Source organism: Trachinotus anak, unplaced genomic scaffold, assembly GCF_046630095.1.
Source record: "Trachinotus anak isolate AG129_WGS33_773 ecotype Australia unplaced genomic scaffold, CSIRO_AGI_Tana_v1 ptg000014l, whole genome shotgun sequence".
Classification (NCBI taxonomy): domain Eukaryota; kingdom Metazoa; phylum Chordata; class Actinopteri; order Carangiformes; family Carangidae; genus Trachinotus; species Trachinotus anak.
This window is the reverse complement of record NW_027273865.1, coordinates 13,756,033-13,778,436: the sequence shown is the minus strand read 5'-3', so window position 1 is coordinate 13,778,436 and position 22,404 is coordinate 13,756,033. Positions and strand designations below refer to the sequence as shown.

Sequence of the window (22,404 nt, the reverse complement as noted above, 5' to 3'; positions counted from 1 at the left end):
GTGCCAATTAACAGCTTTCACAGTTTCGCTGCAGCTCTGAATAGGAAACTTTCTATAGCGAGGCTTTGAAGCTGCATCATTAAACTGCCCCTGCTGCGGATGATGCAAGTTGCTCACAAAAAAAAATAATAAATGTGTTCGTCATATTCACATTTATGATTAAACATGTTTGGACAGCTGCCGGCCTGTGTGCTGTGCGAACATGGCTGAGCGCATAAATATAAAAGAGAACTGTAGGTTGCACAGGCATCTTTTGAATATTGGCACCGCTCACATGGCATATTTTCCGCATGTGACCTCCAGTGCTCGTCCTGTTGGACCCAAGACCTCCACACAATGTACCTTCTTTATCGGATGAAATCTAATGAGATTCGGCCTCCCGCCCCCCTCCTCCTCCTCCTTCTCCTCCATCTTGGGGTCTATCACAGGCTTGTTGCTCAAGAGCTTCCCTGACAACCGCTGGTGTTTCCACGGCCTGGCGCTCAGCAGTGACCCCGGAGCAGAACAGAGGGCTCTTGAGGAGCGGAGCGTTGATTTGCATAGAGGAGCAGCGACCTCCAGACATGAGCTGAATTCTAACCAAGCACCCGGAAACACACAGACATCACTGGGTCTGCTCGGAGGCTGGAGGTTCACCTGAGGAAGAGTCACCAAAACTCAAAGTGCGGCCCCTGCTCTCTCTGGGTGTCCTTACAGAAATGGAAGAGTTGTGTATTTGGCACCATCTAATGGTCACATGTGTGCTTCTGGACACAGGTTGAAGGTGTAGGGCTTACTGAAGACCCGGCTTCAAATAACTAAATGATGTTGAATCAAATTTGATTTACAGAGGCCAACTCTCTAAATGTCATCAGAGTCTGATTCAAATGTTTCTAAATCCTGTATGGAAGTATGTGGCACCATGTTTCTCTGATCTTGGTGTCTTTGAAAACTATGTGAAACATCACAATCCTCCCAGCAGACAAGGGTAGATGCACAGTTGTGCTCAATACAACTGATTACCAGGCCAAGATCTCTGCACTACTCAGCGACTCTAACACCTATGAAACCCTGAAACGAGACCCGACCAGTGGTTATAAAAAGAAGGTGATAGAATGTCTACAACAACTGCAAAAAGAAGGGGTCATTGACAAAACACAATATTACCGGCTTTATCCCCAGGACTCCATCCTCTGCCTATATGGACTCCCCAAAATCCATAAAGAAGGGGCCCCGCTCAGGCCCATTGTCAGCAGCATAAACTCGGTCACGTACAACATAGCCAAACACATAGCCAATATCCTGGCACCTTTGGTGGGCAACACCCCACACCACATCCAAAACTCCATAGACTTCGTGAGTAAAGTCCGGAACTTAAAAATGGAGCCAGATGAAGCCATGGTTTCCTACGATGTGACTTCTCTTTTCACCTGCATTCCAACTGTGGAGGCTTCGGCCACAGTAAGAGAACGACTCACACAGGACAACTCCCTGCAAAACTGAACAAATCTCAAACCCGGACACATTTGCCAGCTTCTGGATTTATGCCTAAACACTACATATTTCCAGTTTGACGGCAAATTTTACAGACAAAAACACGGCTGTGCCATGGGTTCACCAGTATCCCCCATTGTGGCAAATCTATACATGGAGGAGGTAGAGAACAGGGCTCTGAACTCCTTTGAAGGAATTACACCGAGCCACTGGTTCAGATACATTGGAGAAACAAAACAACCACTGCATAAACGCATGGCCCAACACAGGAGAGCTAACTCCTCAGGCTTGGACTCTGCTGTCCACTTACATCTTAAGGAGAAAGCCCACTCCTTTGAGGACAGCAAGGTTCACATCCTGGACAGAGAGGACAGGTGGTTCGAAAGAGGAGTGAAAGAAGCCATCTATGTGAAAGTAGAGAAACCATCCCTCAACAGGGGAGGAGGCCTCAGACACCACCTATCTCCAATTTACAATGCTGCCCTTTCATCCCTTCCCAGGAGATTCAACAATTTAACCTCAAAGAGAAACAACAGTTCACAAGTGGCATGTGACTCCAACGACTGTCGTTATAACACAATAGGGCTCTAACGAAGTCGAAACCAACTCTCCACCAAGACAGTCACTCTAACGACTGTCATTGGCACATGGAGCACAAAGGGAACCAATGACATCATCAACCTTGTGAAAGCCCCTCCATGAGGTTAAATACCTGGGTCTCCACACCAGATAGTTGGACCAGTCCCAGCCTGGTCAGGTGTGAGAAAGAACTGATGAAGCGTCTTGGATGAGAGGTGAAACGTCTTCCTAGACAAATAACCAAGTCCAGTTGCTTTCGATTTAAAACTCCTCTGAGATCCCCTCTTGATTGAAAATAATCTTCTGAGGAAACATGGCATGAGTTTGTAATGTTGACTGATGCGGGTTAGTAACTAGAAATGCAAGCAATATTTTAAACTGTGAAAAGCAAATAGTAGCAGATTCTGGCACAAATGTTAGCTCTACACATGGTGCCGACTGCTTTAGACACAAACTATAACCACACAACCTATGATACATTGATGATGATTTTGTACTTAATCTCACTCTGCGACGTCACTGACAAACACAACTCCCATGCATGGACCAGATGAGTATAAGTTGCCTTTCAGTCCCTGCATCTCAAAGATCACTGTGTTGGTGAATGGGAAGGCACTAGGCATGTTGCCAAGAGCATGCGACACTCACTCTCTCTTTCTCTCTCTCTCTCTCACACACACACACACACACACACACACACACAGGCGCCCTGGTGGCTAAGGTCAGTGCTTTCTCAAGGCAAAATAAGGGAGTGTGGAAAGGCTTGGGAAACTGCAGAAGAATGTGCATTTCTGTGTACACTGTTGAGCAGACCTGAAGACAATTACTCAGGGCACAGTTTAAGTCCACAACAGGGAGGCCCTGTGTGTGCTGGGCACAGTTGATAGTGCGAGTCTAAATTAAGCTTTTGAGGCCTAATTCACACATCATTCCACCCCACTCTCATGAATCCAGCCTTTGAGGGTAGGGGTCCTGTAATGTGGCATGTAATTACTCTGCTAACCTACAGTATCTGAAGGCTGAGAGGGGCCTTTGAGGATGTGCTCATAACATAAATTAGGCATTTGCTAATTGGCAAAATGCGAGGCAACTATAAACATGTGAGATGTGGTACGCAGTGGCATTCATTAGATATTTGTTAAAACCCTAATTTCCCACACAGAGTCCTCATAAAAGGCAGCCAATACAATCATATTTTTGAGTTACTGCTATACTTTTACTCCATTACATTTTACATTAAAACACTGTTCTTGTTACTTCATTACATTTATCTGAGAGTTTGAATAACTAGTCACTTTGCAGATTATAATTTTGAAAATGTACAGTCTAATACCACATTTTTTATATTATTACACCTGTGCTTTGATATATTGTCATTCATTATCTGTTTATACAACAGCTTCCACTTATAGGTATAATAATAATGATAATAGCAATGAAAGTTGTTGTTAATAAACTAATTTAATTAAATAATAAATGTATGAATAAATTCACTTATGCTACCAGCAGCATTATGGTGGTTTATAAACCAGTTTTTGAATGTTTATATGGTGCTGATAAATGCTTAACAGGGTTCAAAGTAAAGTGTTACCATATTAGGGTAAATTAACTGCTTCAACTTAACATTAAACTGCTGCATAATGAGAGCTTTTCATTTAGATATTCTGAGTAGATTTCTACTGATAATCCTTTATTTAAATAAAATTCTGAATACAGTGGCTTTTACTTGTAGTATTTTCACACTGTGGTACGTTTGGCTTTTACTGGAGTAAAGGATCCGAGTACTTCCTCCATCACTGGCTACAGCTTCGTTTCTACAAAGCAGAGGTGACTGAATATTGTAGGATAAGTATTTATACATATGTGTTCCCAATATTGAATAAATTCACGATTAAATTCTCACCATTTTACATCTAATACAGCGTTTGTGAGGCAGCAACAGCATTTACAAATCAATGACATGACAAAATGATAAAAGTCTGAAAACTGATGCAGATATTGAGAATGATAAAACAAAATACTGCAAAGCATGATGGTTCAAGACCAGGGAAGGATGTAATCTAATCTGATTTTATAGATTTATTTTTGCTCGGGTATAAATTGCATACTTCAAAGCTGAATTAGACTCCTATTGGTTTATTTTTACAAGCAGAAGGGAAAAGGATGATTTGTGGCCCAGTAATTGAAGATAGTTTACTTTCTACAGGGGAAATGGAAAATTATATTGTTTTTTTTTCTGAGGCCAAAGAATTCAATTTTCTACAAATTATCAATGTGTGTGGAGAATGTGGGCAGCCAGCAGTCTGAACTGTGTATCATGTTAACATCACTACCCTCAGAATGAGTCCAACCAAGGACTTGTCCTTTTTCTCCCTCCCTACATTTGCTTTTCAAGCTCCAGTGGTGACTAATAAAGAGCAATTTGGATAATCAGCTTCGTCCTACAGAGAGCTGAGAACAGGCTGTTTTATGCCCCAAGCAATAGCTAGACCACAAGTAATTTCCCCCAGACATTCCACACTCTGTGGTTGAAGCTAAATTAAAGAAAAGATCTCCTGAGGTAGCTTTGGAAGACTGAAGTCGACAGGTTCACAGTCTTCCACAGCAAAGGAGTTCACACTCCTGCATTGACAGATTACTGCCGAATATTTAAAGTTTCAGCAAAGTTGAGGCAGAAGAAGTGAAAAAAAAAAATGAACATCAAGAATTATCAGTTGGGCTGCTTAAAAGAATTTACTATTTGAGGTGTTTCACCCATTCATCCCTACACCCACCTGACACTATGCACCGCACCTCAATGTCAGAGGTAGAGGAAAGTGTGGTTATAGCACCAGCTATTGGCCTAAGATAAAATCACACTGCAGCATAAGCACATGGGAAAAAATGAGGGAAAGCACAGTCTTAAAGAAATGTTTTAATTATAAAAGAAAAAAGCTCCAGGTACAATGTCTGGTAAACCAGACTCTGGGTGCAATGCTTTATGACAAACAGTTTTTTAAAAAAGTTCATATATCAGTTGCTTGTGAATTTAGGTATGAAGAAAAACAGAAATACAACTGTAATCCATCTGTGAAGTTCATATCAGTGGGATGCCGAACTCTTTTCTATGATGTACTTGACAATTATTTTACTTCAAGAATTCTGTGGCACAATAAAAACACAGCAACTTGATGAAATAAAGTATACTTACATGTAATCCTGGAAGCAAGAAAAAAATTCCACCATCTGTTCAGCACTGATCAGCAACTGTACATTTCTAAAACTGGATCTTACTTCAGGTCAATTTAAAAAAAAAAAAAAAAGACCTGTATGTGCATGTAAGAAAATGACCAACCCTGAGAGGTGTTATTTCTTAGCGAATGAGATTTTCATGGCATTCGTCTGTGTGATCTTAAAGCCCTGTAGTGCATCTCGTGCGGCACCAGCCTGCACTTCATTCTCAAATTCCACAAAGGCGATGTCGTGGCGACCAGGGACCAGACGCACCTCCTTGAACCCAGGGAACCTGAATACACAACAACAGAGTCAGAATCAGCCTTGAACCAATGGACAATTACAAATATGCATAACTTAAAGTGAGTTGTTACTGACTGGTTGAAGAGCATGGAGAGCATGAGTTCGTTCGTCTCCTCTGGCAGGTTGGTGAGGAAGAGGATGTGATTGGGAGGATTTTCTGCAACCTATGGGGATAAAGCCCAGTAGAGGTCAGAAGTTAACCATAGGTTGAAATGGTAACATTATTTAAAACATTCACAGTGAGAAGATGGGACACACGCTACCTGCTGAGGCATTTGTCCAGGCATCTGTCCTGGCATCATCTGACCAGGAGGCATGGCCCCTGGGGGCATCTGACCAGGTGCCATCCCTGGAGGAGGCATCATGCCTGGAGGGGGCATGTAGGGCGGCTGGCCTGGTATGTGCATCATGCGAGGAGCCTGGCTCATGGGAGGCATTCCCTAAACAGGGGAGTACAAGAGAGATGAGCATGTCAGTGGTTGTAATGACATTTTTCCACCAAGCAATTCCTCCATTTGCTCCTCCTACTGCCATTTATGAACTCAACCCAAATCCGAGGAGCCCCTTTGCTATTGTTTAGTCTGCTGCATTAAAACTTTGGCATCAATTTTTATTCTTTTGTCTATAGCTGGACAGAGACCAATAGAGGTGAGTAAGAAACTAGGTTTTTGTGATTTGAGAGAACCCATTCTTGCCTCTTTCACTTAAAAGCTCTCAATTGTTTTATTTTCATTGTTAAGTCATGTTTGACTCACAATATCAGCCTCACTTTAGTTTGGTGATTTTTGCAGCTTTGCTTGGAAACAAATACTTTGATGATAAATGAGATAAGAAAAGGTTTCAGTGCAAATTTTCTGGGTAAAAAGGCAAATCCAATCCAATCCAATCCATCAATAGTTTGGTGCTCTGTCCACACTCATACTCAGGGTCACTAGTGTACAGTTGATAGAGTGTGCTCGACACTCAAACAAAAAACTGTCACAAAAATTCTGTTGCAAACAATAATTTTTCTTACCGGCATGGCAGCAGGTACCCCAGCAACCATTGGTGCAGCGGCTCCTGGTACACCTTTCTTAGCTCCTGCTGCATCAGGTCCTTTGATCTTCTTCTTCTCCTTTTTACGATCTCGCTCCACATAAGTCCCCTTCATTTTAGCTATGATGTCTGAGTCCTGCTTGGCATACTGGATACGCTGCAGGAAAAGACAGATGAGTTAAGATCGCATGTATTTAAAAGATTACAGTTTCAGGGTTTCTGTGGATGCTTTAAGATATCTTTAATCCCACAATGAATGGAATCTTATATCTGTTTCAGGATCATACCGGCCACACTTTGAAATACACTGATGAAAACAGTAGGGATGATGAGAAACAAGAACAAAAATTTGTTTCAACATATTTTATATAGCCTGGGTTTATATGTTGTGAAAGTTATTATGTTCTGTTAATGTTACATAAAATGTTTTTTTTTTTTTAACATGTGTTATTCTGTGCAAAGCTCTTCAGTGATCTGGTATTCAATGTGTGGTTAACCTACCATGGGTTTGTCATAGAAAGGGAATCCCTGCATGGATCTCAGAGCATTGGATGCGCTGTTTATCTCTTTGAAGATCACAAAGGCCTGGCCCTTCATCTTTATGTTTCGTGCAACCAAGATGTCCAAAATCTGCCCGAACTGTGAGAAGATGGCGTAGAGAGACTTTTTCAACTCTGCAGAAAAAAAAGCCAAGAGAAACCATCAGTTTGATTTGATATATTGATAAATTTCACTGGATTTGAGAGAACCAGGAAGGTGAGAATCCTTAACTTACCATCTTTCTTGATTTTCTCATTCAAGTTGTTGATGTAGATTGTATGGTTGAGCCGTACCTCCGCTGTGGCCATCTTCTAGCCTGCTGATGAGTGGTTGGTTTAAAATAAAAGCCTGAAATGTTTCTTTTAAACCAGATACAATTGTTGTTTAACCACTAAGCAGCTAACAAGCTAACGTTAGCAAACAACGTGGGGAAAACGTTAGCCTAAAAGCTAACCACAACTAACATTATTTCACTAACTAAATGCATCTCTCATTTACGCCCGATTCTCCATATGTCACAAACAACGTCCAGATGTGCAAACTAAATCCACAAATGGCGACCACAAACCTTGACGTCCAAATAAAAATAGGTTCAACTCACCTCGAAATAATGAATAAAAAACCCGGCCTTGGCAAATCCCGTTCGCTGTTCTCGCGTTAAAAAAAAACGCAGACGTCATTTCCGGTGTCGTGCCGGAAAGTGATTGTCTGCAAAAAGCATAGACTGTAGTTAAAAAGACAATCACTTTCCGGCACGACACCGGTGTTACGGTGAATTCTGCGACAACCTCGGGCGTTCTTTACCATATTTTCTAAATTTGTGTAGCTGTTGTTACCAAACATGGCGCCACCACAGCATTAAGACGACAGCTGTGAAGAAGGAATTGGACGTTATACACACAGAGGGAGTGACTAATTGTGATAGCAGAATGTGGCGATGACACCTGTTGTCAATCAGACACAAGTATGATTTAACTGCGCAGTCAGTTCAGAAGATTTAGCGCCATGGCTCTATTGTATCTCTATAATACAGTCACGAATTGACCGAATGGGCTCTCAGAACGTTCGCGAACGTTCTCTTTACCGAAAGTTCCAGGGTCGTTAGCAAAGCTTTCCTGAATTACCCTGGGGGAACATTCGCTATGGAATCCAGCGAACGTTCTCTGAACCGAAAACTGTTCGCTGGGAACATAGACAGTATAAAGAGAGATACAAAACAGACACAAGACACAAAACGACTAAAAAGAGACGAAAAATGGCCACAATGAGAAACATGACTACAAAGAAATAAAGAGACACAAAAAACAGCCACATATAGACACATAATGAACACAGATAAACAAGAAATTACAACGAAGACACACAGAACTACTTTAAAGAGACCAAAAACAGCCACAGAGACACAACATGACTACAAAGAGACACAAATGACTACAAAGCAATGAAAAAAGAGACATATAATGACTAAAAGGGGACAATGGCAGACATGCAAAACTACAACAGAAACACAATAGCACTACGAAGATAATGTCAAAGTATCATAACCAGGAAAAGCTTTCAGTCTGGGGTCTTACATAGAGAGGGTGTGTGTGTGTACTTGTACTTGCTACATAGTAAGGACCAAAAAAAGTATTTTACTAACAGAGTGAGGACATTTTGGCCGGTCCTCACTTTTTGAGACACCTTCAAATCACATTTTGAGGGTTAAGACTTAGTTTTAGAGTTATGGTTAGAGACTGCGCAGTAGTGTCACTCCCATAATGCCTTTGGGCAATGAGAACGAGCGAAAAACGTTCTCGATCTGGCGCTGCGCGTTCACGAGTGCTTTCATTGTGTGCACATCCTCCTAAACTTTGATTTATCAATCAAAAAACTGTTGCTGAGTGACTCTCAGTGCTGTAAAATGGAGACAACAAACATGTTTACAAGGTCTTTCACCTGCATTTATTTAGGTTTGTTATTCTGAGTTTACTGTGTGTGCCATCACCACTGGAAGTGATCACATACTCATCAACCTCAGATATACACCAGGCTTTATATCTGAAATGAATTCAAGATCTAGAGAGCTTGCTGACTGAGAAGAAGAGTGCATTGAGGTGAGGGAGCAAGGTGGAGCTGCAGAGGGAGCAGACTCAGGCCCACAGCTGGTTGAATCTCTGCTGTGACCTGGGATCAGAATAACGACCAGACTCCTGTCTCTCAGCTTCTAATCACTTATTGTGATACATTTAAATTCTTTAAATCATATGTCTGGTCATTTTCATTGAGTTGTATTGATATAAGACACAGACGGGTAAAACAAGCTGTTGCCACTGCCCCAGACAAAGTGACGAGAGACGAGGAAGTGACGTCCTCACTGATGAGATGACTGACAGACTGAACTTTCATTTTGACCCCTACAGAGTGTAGTGACTTGTAAATGTAAAGTTTGTATTTGAATATTGCCACTTTTCAATTTTCATTGAATATGGTCATAGGACGCCCACATGAGTGTGTGAAAATGAAAATGCTAATTGGATTGCTGCATTTTCTTTTTCATTAAATGGTGTGTACTGTGGGAGGTGGGGTCACATGACTGCCGGCCTGAGCAGGACAGGTGTGCTGACTGGGCGGCTCACACAGGTGTCTTGAGTTTTCTTTGTTCTGTGTCCTGAGCTCATTCTCTGATCGGCCTTCAGTTGAGCTGCTTCCCTCCGTCTTTCCACCTTTGTGCCTGAGTGTGTAGAGTGAGTAGTTTATTTCATTATATTTCTTCAAGTCATGTTTATCCTGTTGAACATCTCATCTCCTTGGTGAGCTGGATTAGTTACTCACTTGAGATTCAAATGTTGGCAGTTGTGTTGTGTTCACTTCACACTCAGACTTTATGACCGAACAATGAAGTCTTGATTGGTGCAAAGTGTCAGATGGGGTTCAAATTGTAAACTGGACACCACTGAAATCCAGGACGACCACAGCTGCTGTTTTCAGTTTGCTGCAGAGGCTTTTCTTTATTTTGAAGGAGGCTCAGTTATTCTGGAGTTTGAGTTTGTGGGTCACCTGTGGGGAAAAAAAAATCTCACTCATCTTAATATTTTTTAAAAATCGTATGAAAATCAACAGTAGTTAGCAGGTTTCTGGGGCAAGATTACTCAGCTTTAGCAGCAAAAATCCCCAAACACACACACACACACACCAAACAAACCTATTCAACTTATATGGTTGTTATGGTTTAATATTTGAGTACATGGTCTTCAAGAAAACACGTGTTTAAATAGTAGGAACCTTGTCTTGTTTTCTTGTTTTCTTCCTCTGAGTGTTGAACATAGTTCAGACACAGAGCAATACTTCAGTCCTGTCACTAGAGGTCACCACAGACCTGCAGCTCAGAGAGGAGCTTCCTCCTGTGGGCTCATCGTGTGCACATCCTCCTAAACTTTGATTTATCAGTCAAAAAACTGTTGCTAAGTGACTCTCAGGAAAATGGAGACAACAAACATGTTTACAAGGTCTTTCACCTTCGTTTATTTAGGTTTGTTATTCTGAGTTTACTGTGTGTGCCATCACCACTGGAAGTGATCACATACTCATCAACCTCATATCATTTTACAGGCTTTATATCTGAAATGAATTCAAGATCTTGCTGATTGAGAAGAAGAGTGCATTTAGGTGAGGGATCGAGGTGGAGCTGCAGAGGGAGCAGACTCAGCTGATGGAGATTCACGCCCACAGATAAATTCTTTAAATCATATGTCTGGTAATTTCCATTGAGTTGTATTGATATAAGACACAGACCGGTAAAACAAGCTGCTGCCACTGCCCCAGACAGACGAAGTGACAAGAGACAAGGAAGTGATGTCCTCACTGATGAGATGAGACTGTCTCTCAGCATCTTATTGTAATACATTAAAAAATCTTTAAATCTCATCTCTGGTCATTTCCTTACAGGGAACAAGTTACAACCACTGCCCCAGTGACAGAAAAATTACAGTTGACAAGGAAGTGATGTCCTCACTGATGACCTGCCTCAATGAGAGGACTTGAGTGTGTTTTCATTTTGACCCCTAAAGAGCGCAGTGACATGTAAATGCAGTGGCCTGAGGGCTGTTTGTTCATTATGTTTAAACACTGTCACTGCAGAGCAGGTGAAGTCTTTGAAAATCATCAATTTAATATGTTCGTAGATGAGTACACACATGAGTATGTGAAAATGAAAATGCAAAATGGAGTACTGCATTTTCTTTTTAAATGATACTTAAAGCGTCCTGTGGGAAGTGGGGTCACATGACTGCTGGGCTGAGCAGCACAGGTGTGCTGACTGGGCAGCTCACACAGGTGTCTTGAGTTTTCTTTGTTCTGTCCTGAGCTCATTCTCCGTTTGTCCTTCAGCTGAGCTGCTCTCACCTTTGTTCCTGAGTGTGTCGAGTGAGTCGTTTATTTCATTATATTTCCTCAAGTCGTGTATTTTGTTAAGTGGTACATTTAATCTCCTTGGTTTGTTCTCCCACGATTATATATTTAAAGCAATAATGTATATACTGATTCTGATTTAGAATTGTTTGTTGATTTATTCAAGATAAAGTGATAGAATTTGACCTGTATGTTCGCTTTCTTTCATTTGTAGACATGTAACCACTCACACCTGACTGACTGCAAGCAAAAGATTAAATACCTTTAACTGGAACCTGCTTGTCCTGCTTTGCTCACATTCATTCAGTCCAGTGTTTTATCCTAGAACACATACACGTGTCAGAAATCTCAATTCTATCATGGATTTTTTTTTTTTCAGTTTCAAGTTTATATGATAATTCTATTGAAGTCTTCTATAGGCTTTTGTAATGACCTTAATGTTTATAATTGAGTCTGTTATTTTTCTGCAGCAGATGCTTTGAGGACAGACCACTATAATCATAGATTGGACACTGCAATCATAATCAGGATTGTGCATTTAAAGGAGAACCCAACACTTTGACAGAACTCACTTTTCTTATTCCTGTGCCTCAGAACAGTTTGGTCAATATTAGTGAACATGCAGCGCTTTGCTGAAGTTAGAAACCAAAGAGAGAACATTAATGTTCGATGTCGACCCGGTTTGCTCTTTAACAGTGAACGGGGCTCTGATGCTGTGAGGCCATAAAATGTTTATATCATTTCTTGGCCCGAAATGAGATTCAAATTTCAAATTTTGTCCCCAATTTAAAGCCAAATGAGACGTGTTAGGAGGAACACAACACAGCTACTGTAGATAATAGGGTTAGGAAGGTAACTCATTTCCCCCCAGTGGCTCAAATTAATTTCAGCTGTAGATGAGAACAAACCTTTGACTTTTTCAGTCGTTCGTTCCAGAGTCTGTTTTTCTGCTGTATTTGTTCATTTGCTCTCAATGTGAGTGACTCAATTAAAGACTGATGCATTTCCTGCATTCCACATTTTATCACTCAGATTTTAATCAGTGTTTTGATGGAAGACACAGCTGCTAACATTTCAAAGTCAGTGCCGTTGTGTTGTCTCTGGAGGATTCTCTGGTTTCCAGCTTCAGGACAGTGACGTGTTTTCAAACACAGACTTCACTGTTCCCGGGGCCCAGGAAGCACTTCTGACATTTAAGCCTTTTATTTATTCAAAGTTGCTTCAAACGAATGAACTGTGTTTATGAATGTTGTGATTATTATTTACCAGTAAGTTAAACTTTGTGCACAGCTGTTGTTGGGCTGCTACCTTCACTCACCGCTGCAGTTTATCAACTTTAAACATTTCCTTTACCGGCACTTCCTGTTGTTTCTGGCCTTCATGTTTCTGCTTTAATATTTCCCGTGTGTCCATGAGACAAACCGGAAACAAACTGGTCAGACTCGGTCGAGTCTTTGCCAGAATGATGTGAGTAAAGTCAGAAACATAAACCGGGAACAAACACGCAGAAACAGCTGATCCTTGTGACAGTGGTGGAGCTGGTGGAGCAGGAAGAGGAAGCCGCAGAGCCGCAGAGAGCCGCTGTTTATCCGCTGCCCTCCTGCGCTGATTGGGCAGAAAACGCGCGTTTTCTTCTTTAAAAAGCAGCGACAAACAAACATGAGGCAGAAACTGAGGCTTTGCTCTGTCAACAGCCTCCAGCGGATCTGCTCCTCTGCAGCACCGAAGGTAAGAGAGGTCACTTTATTCATCAGAGCCTGTTTGGTTGGAGGACGAGGCCTTTGCATCATGAGAGAAATGAACTGAAATATTGATGCTTGTTGTTTTGTTTGCAAAGAGGGAAACTCGGCACAAATGAGACGCTGAATATGTTGAACAGAGTTTTTGTAGCTGCTGAATCTCTGACAAGTGATGTTATTGTTGGAGACACCAGTGGTGAGCTGCTGCAGAGACGATGAGACAGAAGTTGTGCTTTTGTTAAAATCTTTGTGCACATACAGAGCAAAACTGTGAAACTAGGGGTGGTTGATCTGACTTTGGCATATGATCAACTTTAAATATGAATGCACAGATGCCTTCATTAAAGCTGCTATATTTAGTTAGCCCTGGTTAATGTCCAGGGTTAATGCTGCTAACCTGCCCACTGTCACCTGTTAAACAGCTAGCCTGCTAACCGCAGCTGGCGACAGCGGCCCTTGTTCTGCAGCCTGGAGCATTTGGCTCACAGACATATATTATATTACATTATATTATATTATATATTATTATATTCTTCATCTGAGCAGAACAAGAGCTGACGTCACCAGCCAATGAGACACCTGCGGGAAAGGCGGCACACAGGAGGCGGGGCAGCTGGTTAGCAGCTGGTTAGCAGCTAGTTAGCAGCGACTTAACTTTCAAATCAAAGCGCTTTTATATTTATAAACACCTCATAAATAACTGTGCTGTCCAAAAGAATACTCCATATGAGCTCAGCGAGAAATGTGATTGGTTGTGGCACAGTTTGTACATGTAAGACAACATTGTTGGGGGAAGAGCTGCTAGCTAGCTAACATCTGGAGCTGGTGTCAAGGCGGCGGAAAAAGACGTCGTTACTTCCGGTTAGTACTTTCACAATAAAATCAGTGGAACCAGTGTAGATCGTGATAAAGCTCGAAAGATTGACATATGACCTTTGGCCAGATCGCCCACCCCTATGCTCAAAAATTACAAGTACACATTCTGACTCTTTTTTTTTTTTTTTTTTTTTTTTTTTTTTAACTTAATCTGATTGGACAGCGACAATCCCACAAAGCAGAGTCCAATCAGACAGCAGGTGGTTCCTTTACCTTCATCTCTGCCTTTACCCTGAAAGGTGTAGTAGATTTTCAAGCCCATGCTGTCCTCCATCTTGAAAATCTACTACACCTTTCAGGATCTGCCATGGAGCCAAACGCAACAGAATGACCTGCCGGCTGACTGAACTTTGTGATTGGATTGTCATTGTCCAATCAGTAAGGTTTTAAAAAACCAATAAAACAAAACAAAAAAACAACTTCTCTTTTTTTGGCACCAGTAAATGCCACTTAAACCACAACCAAGTAATGTAAAGTTTTAAAAATCTTTCCAGGATTCCTGTTAACAGTATCAGCAGTTGGAGCTGTGTGCGGTAACCTCCTTTGAGACTGATGGGAGCTAACTTCATAACTTGCACCTGACTGAGTTTATAATGGTAAGTGAAATGAATTATTTAAAGTAAAAATGTTTCTCAATATTGTGTTGTGAAAAGCTGCCTAAAATGTCTTGATTTGCCCTGCAATGGAAAATGTATTTTCGTATAACTGCATGTTTTCATAGAGATCCCAGGACCCACCTCAGGCCAGGACCACATCCTGTATGGTGTCCCACACCCAGCAAAAAATGGTAAGTCATGGGCATGACTCCATCACATACCTACACCTAAACTAGGATCAAAAGGATTTTGAGCTTATAAAGTGATGTTCACAAATAATTCCAAATGTAGTTTTAAATCAATTTTTGTAAACCTGCAAAATCTGTATGAGAAACTCAAGTATCTACATGTGAAGACATTGTGCTTGTGTAGAGGAGATTTGTGTTTGTAAAAAGACCGTGTGATTTTAAAATCTGACCAAATGAAATTAGTGGTGAGGTAACACAAAGACACCGTGGAAGAACTGCTTTTGTCAGTGTCTGTGTATAGATACAAAGCAGACAACTGTGTAAAACTTGGTGTTCAAAGTTCCTACACAGTGTGTGACACTGAATTTACAAGCACACTTTTGACGCCATCCTTACACCTTAAAATGATTCGACAAAGACGGTCCAATCACAAAGCAGAGTCCAATTAGAAGGCAGGTGGTTCTGCTATCTTCATCTCTATCGCACATCCTGAAAGATGTGGTAGATTTTCAAGATGGACGACAGCGCTGGCTTTAATATCTACTACACCGTTCAGGATCTGCGGCAGATGAAGGCAACAGAACCACCTGCCCTCTGAGTGGAGGCTGAACGAGCCCGATGGCTGGGCGCAGGGCCCCCTGGGGGTCGGGCTGTCCAGCCTCGCGCGAGGCTGAACGAGCCCGATGGCTGGGCGCAGGGCCCCCTGGGGGTCGGGCTGTCCAGCCTCGCGCGAGGCTGAACGAGCCCGATGGCTGGGCGCAGGGCCCCCTGGGGGTCGGGCTGTCCAGCCTCGCGCGAGGCTGAACGAGCCCGATGGCTGGGCGCAGGGCCCCCTGGGGGTCGGGCTGTCCAGCCTCGCGCGAGGCTGAACGAGCCCGATGGCTGGGCGCAGGGCCCCCTGGGGGTCGGGCTGTCCAGCCTCGCGCGAGGCTGAACGAGCCCGATGGCTGGGCGCAGGGCCCCCTGGGGGTCGGGCTGTCCAGCCTCGCGCGAGGCTTCTTATTCCTGTGCTCCAGAAACCAAAGTTTAAAAATGTTGAACAGTGAGTGGGATGCTGTGAGGCCGTTAAATGTTTGTGTAATCTCTTTACACCCAGATGAATGTTTCAGATCTTACACTTTATGTCCAATATCTGGATGAGACCTGTTACACAGATATTTGATTTGAAAATGAAAAATATATCAAAATTATTTTTTATAAAGATTTAATGAAGTGAAATGATGAATGCCACTGAACATTTAGCTACTGTACACTGAGCACACACTGAGGACGTGGGGAGTCAGAGAGGCGATGATGAGGACGGTTCTTCCCCCCAGGGACAGAGAGGGGCAGCGGGCTGCAGCGGCTCAGGCCCCCGCTGCTGACCCGGAGGACGCTGCATCCAGGCCGGACTCAGTTATAGTTTAACCCGCTGACACAGTGAAGGTCATTCATCTATAAATAATGAGGCGGTGGTTGTGAGCGGATGACAGGCTGGTGACCTGCAGTCAGGAGGAGACACTGCTGCTCACACATCACAGAAACATCACACACAAGCTCAGTGACTTAAATTAAAATACCTGAAGAAACTGTGACGGAGGAAGTGATGAAAAATCATATCGGCGTCTTAGTGAATCCGGTTATGCGGCGAATGTATCGATTAAAAACAATTACATTCCTGAATTAAAGTGTAAGAAGTGACGAATAAATGCGACAAAAAAAATCACAAAATGAATGAACTTGGTTTGTGTAGAAGAAAACTCGCCTTTGTTTGTTTATTCACTTTTCATTAACTTGTTCTCCTGACGACGCTAGCAGTAACCTAGCAACCATGCTCGTTCCCGAGACACAGCGGGACCGCGGATGGAGCGCACGTACACAGTGGTGACGTCACTCAGGGAAAAAAGACTTTTTTCTGAGCTTTGAAAAACTTTTACACAGACTAAAACCCCGTGGATTAAACATGTAGAAGAGAAAGATTGATATGTGGCTGTGTGCACATCTGGAGGTGTCCTGTTAACAGTCTTACAGGCCTTTATTTTACTGTTGCGCTCTACGGGAAAATGCTTTTTGGGCCGCAGGGGGTTTTTCGCTGCAATACCACGAGTGGACCGCGAGGCCGAGCGGCGCCGTGTCCAGGTCTTATCCATCTCATCTCATCTTATCCATCTTATCCATCTCATCCATGGCCTTCTGCCTGTCCGTGAGTGTATTTGCGCTCTGTGGCCAGCAGGTGCAGTAGGGGGCGGTATGAGCGTTTACCGTGGGTTTGTGATCCCGTAAAAAAAACACGAAGAAGAAGCGTGAGCCGCTTCTGCCAAATATGGTAAAACACCGGCGCTGCTGCGGAGGGAGACGGGTCCAACATGGTAAATACCACAAGTTAATCACTGTTTGTAAGCGGTAACAGTTTACAGAGAAGGACTTTTACACCTCTGTTTTTTCACCCAAAGAGCAGTCGTCACCGAGTTCAGATAACTTCACTGGTTTCGCGCCTTGTTTGTAGGCAACAGAGCTGCTAGCTGAGTTGTAAGAGGAGGGGAGGATGAGTTTGTATGTGTCAGTCACGGTACGTAATATTTACCATATATCATATATCACTTTCTAACAGGTTGAACCCAGAAGGAGCTAAATGAAAATGTCAGTGCGGTCTTCTCCACCTCCACCTCCTCCACCTCCGCCTGCTCCAGGTCCTCCTCCACCTCCTCCTCCAGCCCCAGCACAGAAGAAGAAGCTGTATCAGACTATAGCCAGCAGCAGGAGTCCTGTAGAGGGGGACCACACAGAGGCCCTCCTGCTGCTCAGTCAGAGGGACCGCAGGTGACATTCACTATGAGGATCTTTGTTTTACTTTGAACCTGAATATCTCTTTATTTTGATCATGGACCTAGAGTGATTGTCTGGAATACTATTAATAAACAAACATTTTCCATAAGTGAAACACATTAAGAGTGAACTCACATTTAATTTTGCACATTAATAGGTATACAAAGGCTTAATAATAATAATAAAACAATAAATTGACATAACATCCTGCTCTGTGGACTTAGCTGCAGACCCCATGTTAAATTTCTGAGTGTCTTATCACTTCATTTTAAAAACTCTTTACAATGAGACAAGTCGAAATCCTCATGAGCCTGGCAATAATTTCCTTTTGACATTTGACGCACATTGTCATACTACTTCTTATCACCTCAGTCAGTTTTAAACATATTTACACACATAGCCCCATGCTTCACACATAGAAAACTGAGTCACTCAGATTAAAAAGATTTTTTGGTTTCTTTGAAGCTGGTTTTAAATTCATCTGTAGCTGATGTCAGAGACAAATCCTTCAACCCAACACTACAAAAGTGCATCTTATTGACATTTAGCTGGATCGTGACCAAAATGTTTCACGATGAATCACTACATGTAGTAATTTTCAAATGCAAATGGTTGGCTTTCATAGGTTTATGATGTGATTACGATTTTAATCAGTTTATCATGCAAATAATTTTTCAAGGACAAATGACAAATATTCTTTAGTTCCAGCTTCTCAGTGGTGAGGATGTGTTGCTTTTCTTTGTCTAATAGTTAATACCTACGTCACAGCCAACAGTCAAAAACAGTCATACTTCAGTATCTTCAGGTTTTTGACTGTTGACTCTGACCTGTGGCTTCAGGAAATTATGATGGGCATCGTCACTATGTTCTGACACTTTATAAACCAAACACTTTGTCAATTTACTGCTTTATATTGAAAAGTGCTCCTAGTATTTTGTCCACCACTTACTTGCATAAGCTTGGCAACAAAATGTTGCTTCACATTAAAAAAAAAAAGATTTATTTTAGGGCTGTTGAACTGGACTGTAATAGATTGTACATTTGTGCCAGATACGCTCTTAACTTAGCCTCAGGTTAAAAAAGCAGGCAGCGTAGTTGTTGTCAGAGAATATTGTGTATTTATGTTATGTGTTGTTGTTTTTGTGCTGCAGTTTTAGGAAGGACCTGCAGTGGATACTGGTGAACACATACGTACCTTCCTTCATCCAAGATGGTCCACAGTAAGTCAGTAAACTACACGTCAATCTAATACTTGTCAAGTAACACTCTGATCTACACTTGACTGAGAAAACACTTATTAACACAAATAAAGTGGTTACTACAAAGGTTGTATGTACCGTGGGGCTTTTGTGTTGTTAGTCTTACCTGAATGCTTTTATGCTGAAGTCATTAAACATGACATATTTGCCAGGGTGTGACTGTGAGCGTGTTATTCATTTACCTTTCAGGTGCGGTCTGGTGGCTTTGTGGATGGCTGCTCACCTTCGACAGCCACAGCTCAGTATTGACATGGAAACTGTGGTTCAGACAGCACTGAGCAGGGGATACACGGCACAGGGTGAAATGTTTTCAGGTAACAAAAGTGTGTGAACTCTTTTGGTGCAGTATATTTAACAACATCAAAGAGGGATATGCTTCTGTCGCAGCAAAGTTTTCTGATAGCATGTCAAAGCCCTGAATCCTCCCAAAGGCAACATAAATACTGTGATATCATTAGGTGTTAACAGAAGTGCAAATATGGCATTTGGCTTCAAAAGCCAGATGCACGATGTCATTTAGAAATGTGGAAGTTACATAACTAAGTTGTTTCAAGTCTCACACCATAAACTCACGCTATGTTGACTTTATGGTGCTGAGTTTCTTTATGTTCTCATTAATATTTTAATTTTGTCAGCTAACAACATGGCCCTGCTGGCAGAAGAGGTTTGTGGCTGTAAGGCTGAACTGCTGTCTGGAGGTTTGAGTGGTAACAATGCTGCAGCCATCATCACGCACCTGTGGGGGAGACAGCCTGTTCTCATCCCGTATCCTGGACCCAAACTAATCCGCCATGAGTGGTGGGTTTTTATTGCTAATGTTAGAGCAAGACTGATGCATCGGCCGTGCTGATATATTTCAAGCTGTGTTGATTTGTGTGTGTCGGCTGTTACAAGAAACTACAGTACAGAAATACCAAATTATGTTTGAGCTAATTTAGACTTATTGTCATCAGTAGATACAGTAGTCTGTCCACCAGGGAGCAGCAACAAGTTGTTTTATTTTTTTTAATTGTAAAGTGTCATGTTTAGTATGTATCTTGGTCACAGTTCTTTAGAAACCAATATATGGATCCATATTAATGTTGTTTGTTTATGTTAAAAAATATATACTTTTGGCTGATGTATCGTCATTAGATTTTTTAAAAAACTCCCAAATATTGATATCTTCATCACCCTCCAGAACCCAGTATCGGTCGGGTTGTGCTACATGTCATGAGAGAAAAGATTACAAGGCACAAGTCTTTGACAGTATGTACAGGTATGATGAGGACTACAACCATGAGCCATGCCAGCGGAGCGGCCACAGGGCGCACTGGGCAGTCGCTTCAGGTAAGACTGGGTAGCTCACTCACGAGAGGGATGTTTGAGTAAACGTGGTTCAGAGTTTATTGTGAAAAGCACAAAAAGCAAAATCAGTATGTTTCATGAAACTGGTTTGGAGCTAATGGAAACAGGCTCGGTCAAGTTAAAAAATAAAAGTTTTGGCAGCATGATGTAGGTGAGCAACAAGCTCAACTGTTCCTGCGCTCCCTGCACGACCCAGCTGTCCCATGGATTCAAGCTGCTCCTTGAGTAACATGAAGCTTATTTGTATTATTAGTGCTGAAAGTTAACTGAAAGGTTTAGATTTATGACATGCAAGACACTTTGAAATATCTTTGACATATTGAATTGGATCCCAGCCAGAAATTCTGTTAGTATGTACATGTGACATAACAGCCTCCATATGGTGAAAATGCTGTTTAAATACCTTCACATTGGCTGTCTGCCACTTTCTGTATGTTTGATAAATGGATTTCTAGGTGTATAATTCATAAATTTTATTTAGTGATGATTGAAGAGACAAGAAATTGCATTTAAAAGAACATGTTGACTGAAATACTGTGCAGAGAGAAAGACATGGTTGAATATTTTTAATTATTTTAATTAGGTGCATCCTATGTCAATATGTGTAATGAATTTTGCTCTACATGTACTGGAAACTGTCTGACACATTGGTTGCAACACTGGTGAAGCCTCAAGTGAAGCTGAGCCTCAAAACTATCCTGATCAGGATCAGGCTACTCTGGCAGGATAAGTTTCCATGGTAACTCAGGTCAGATGTATTTAAACCACCTTTATGAAATTTCCTCAAAGTAAGCCTGATTACTGAAATAAGCTGGGTTTAAGTGACTTTATGAAACACCTCTTGGCTCTCTGAAAACAACATCTTACACAACTACTGTTTTTGTTTGTTCCAGGTGTTCTCCTCGGTTTGGACCAGGGCAGTGTGAGGGAAAACCACCATCAGCCTGATCCCAGTCTGCCCTGGCTTTACCTGCCCAGTGGGACCCGTTTCCCTTGTCCTGTAAACAGCACAGGGCTCAGAGAGGTTCACATCCTGGCTAAACAGGGTAAAAGCCTGCGCTACCAGCTCTGGAGTTTGGACAGCGTAGCTCAGAGCAATGAGCAGCTGAGGTTGATGGACCCTCAGAGAGCCAATGACGGCGCCCAGTATGTGGTTCCTCAAGGAGGGGTGGAGGCTGGGCTGGCTGGACAGGCGGTGTTGCTCCACACAAGGACACAGGAGCAGTGATAAGTGCGTCGCTGCTGGCTGAGAGGACCCAGCAGAGGCTTAAATGATGGATGGAAAATGCAGTTGCGAGCACGAAGGGAACAGTCCAAGTTTTAATTTGACGACCATATACTTTTGAATTTATCCAACAAGCACCTTTGAAAAGTGATAAGTGTGAATTTCACACAGCAGCAAAGGTCCTGCATGGGTCTCTGTTCAGATGTATCATGACTGTTGATCCTAATGGGGGTGATATTATAATATTTATAATAATATGATGTGAATTTGTCAATCATTAAGAGAATGTGCTAAATTCAGGCAGCAATCTCTTTATGTCTAGATGTAAAATTCCTTTGTGAGCAATGATGTGGGTAATTTTATAATATAAAGAAGCAGCTCTTGGATTTTCTTCTGTCAGGCCATGATCAACACAACAAAAGAACACTTAAGCTTAGTGCTTAGTTTACCTCTTTAAATATGCAGCAACACAGACCATCATTTAATTGAATGGATAAAACCCAAGCAGGAAATCCAACTGGGACATCTTGTCTCAATTTAATCTCCAGGAGAAAATTCTCCTAAAATTAGTTCCAATGTGAAGATTTTGTCCATGTTACACCTTTATTTTAACTGAGAAACTGTGCTGTTTACAATGTGATGCATTTTTATCACCACTGAGCAAATGGAATATAGTTATATAATAAATTCAATAAGTTCAAATCCTTGATCTAATATTTTGTCATCTCAGTTAACTGCCTACCTGTACATGTTTTGGGATCTTCAGTTAAATATTTAAACATTAAAATCAGGGCAGATGTGAGGTTTAAAACATGTGACCCGAGTTGTGTGTTGGGA

General features: G+C 41.9%; 2 protein-coding genes across 5 annotated transcripts; one reads left to right on the top strand and one right to left on the bottom strand.

Moving 5' to 3' along the window:
* Positions 1-4,946: 4,946 nt before the first annotated feature.
* On the bottom strand, positions 4,947-7,834 carry snrpa (small nuclear ribonucleoprotein polypeptide A). Of its 2 annotated transcripts, none has more exons than XM_071496446.1 (7): positions 7,745-7,834; positions 7,379-7,459; positions 7,105-7,277; positions 6,584-6,760; positions 5,832-6,008; positions 5,644-5,732; positions 4,947-5,557 (listed from the first exon to the last, which is right to left on the bottom strand). In XM_071496446.1, exons 2-7 carry the CDS (start codon positions 7,449-7,451, stop codon positions 5,398-5,400), a joined length of 849 nt encoding a protein of 282 aa, XP_071352547.1. In that variant the 5' UTR covers positions 7,452-7,459; positions 7,745-7,834; the 3' UTR covers positions 4,947-5,397. The 2 variants fall into 2 exon arrangements, with proteins under 2 accessions (XP_071352547.1, XP_071352548.1); XM_071496447.1 differs by having other exon boundaries at positions 7,379-7,462; positions 7,745-7,811.
* A 5,304-nt stretch (positions 7,835-13,138) lies between these two features.
* Positions 13,139-22,276, top strand: actmap (actin maturation protease). Of its 3 annotated transcripts, XM_071496442.1 has the most exons (9): positions 13,139-13,260; positions 14,642-14,743; positions 14,869-14,934; positions 17,522-17,730; positions 18,888-18,956; positions 19,185-19,309; positions 19,631-19,760; positions 20,254-20,324; positions 21,236-22,276. In XM_071496442.1, the coding sequence occupies exons 4-9, from the start codon at positions 17,543-17,545 to the stop codon at positions 21,568-21,570; spliced, it is 918 nt and encodes a 305-aa protein (XP_071352543.1). In that variant the 5' UTR covers positions 13,139-13,260; positions 14,642-14,743; positions 14,869-14,934; positions 17,522-17,542; the 3' UTR covers positions 21,571-22,276. The 3 variants fall into 3 exon arrangements, with proteins under 3 accessions (XP_071352543.1, XP_071352542.1, XP_071352544.1); XM_071496441.1 differs by lacking the exons at positions 13,139-13,260; positions 14,642-14,743; positions 14,869-14,934 and adding an exon at positions 17,145-17,279; XM_071496443.1 differs by lacking the exons at positions 13,139-13,260; positions 14,642-14,743; positions 14,869-14,934 and adding an exon at positions 17,301-17,439.
* Positions 22,277-22,404: the final 128 nt, after the last annotated feature.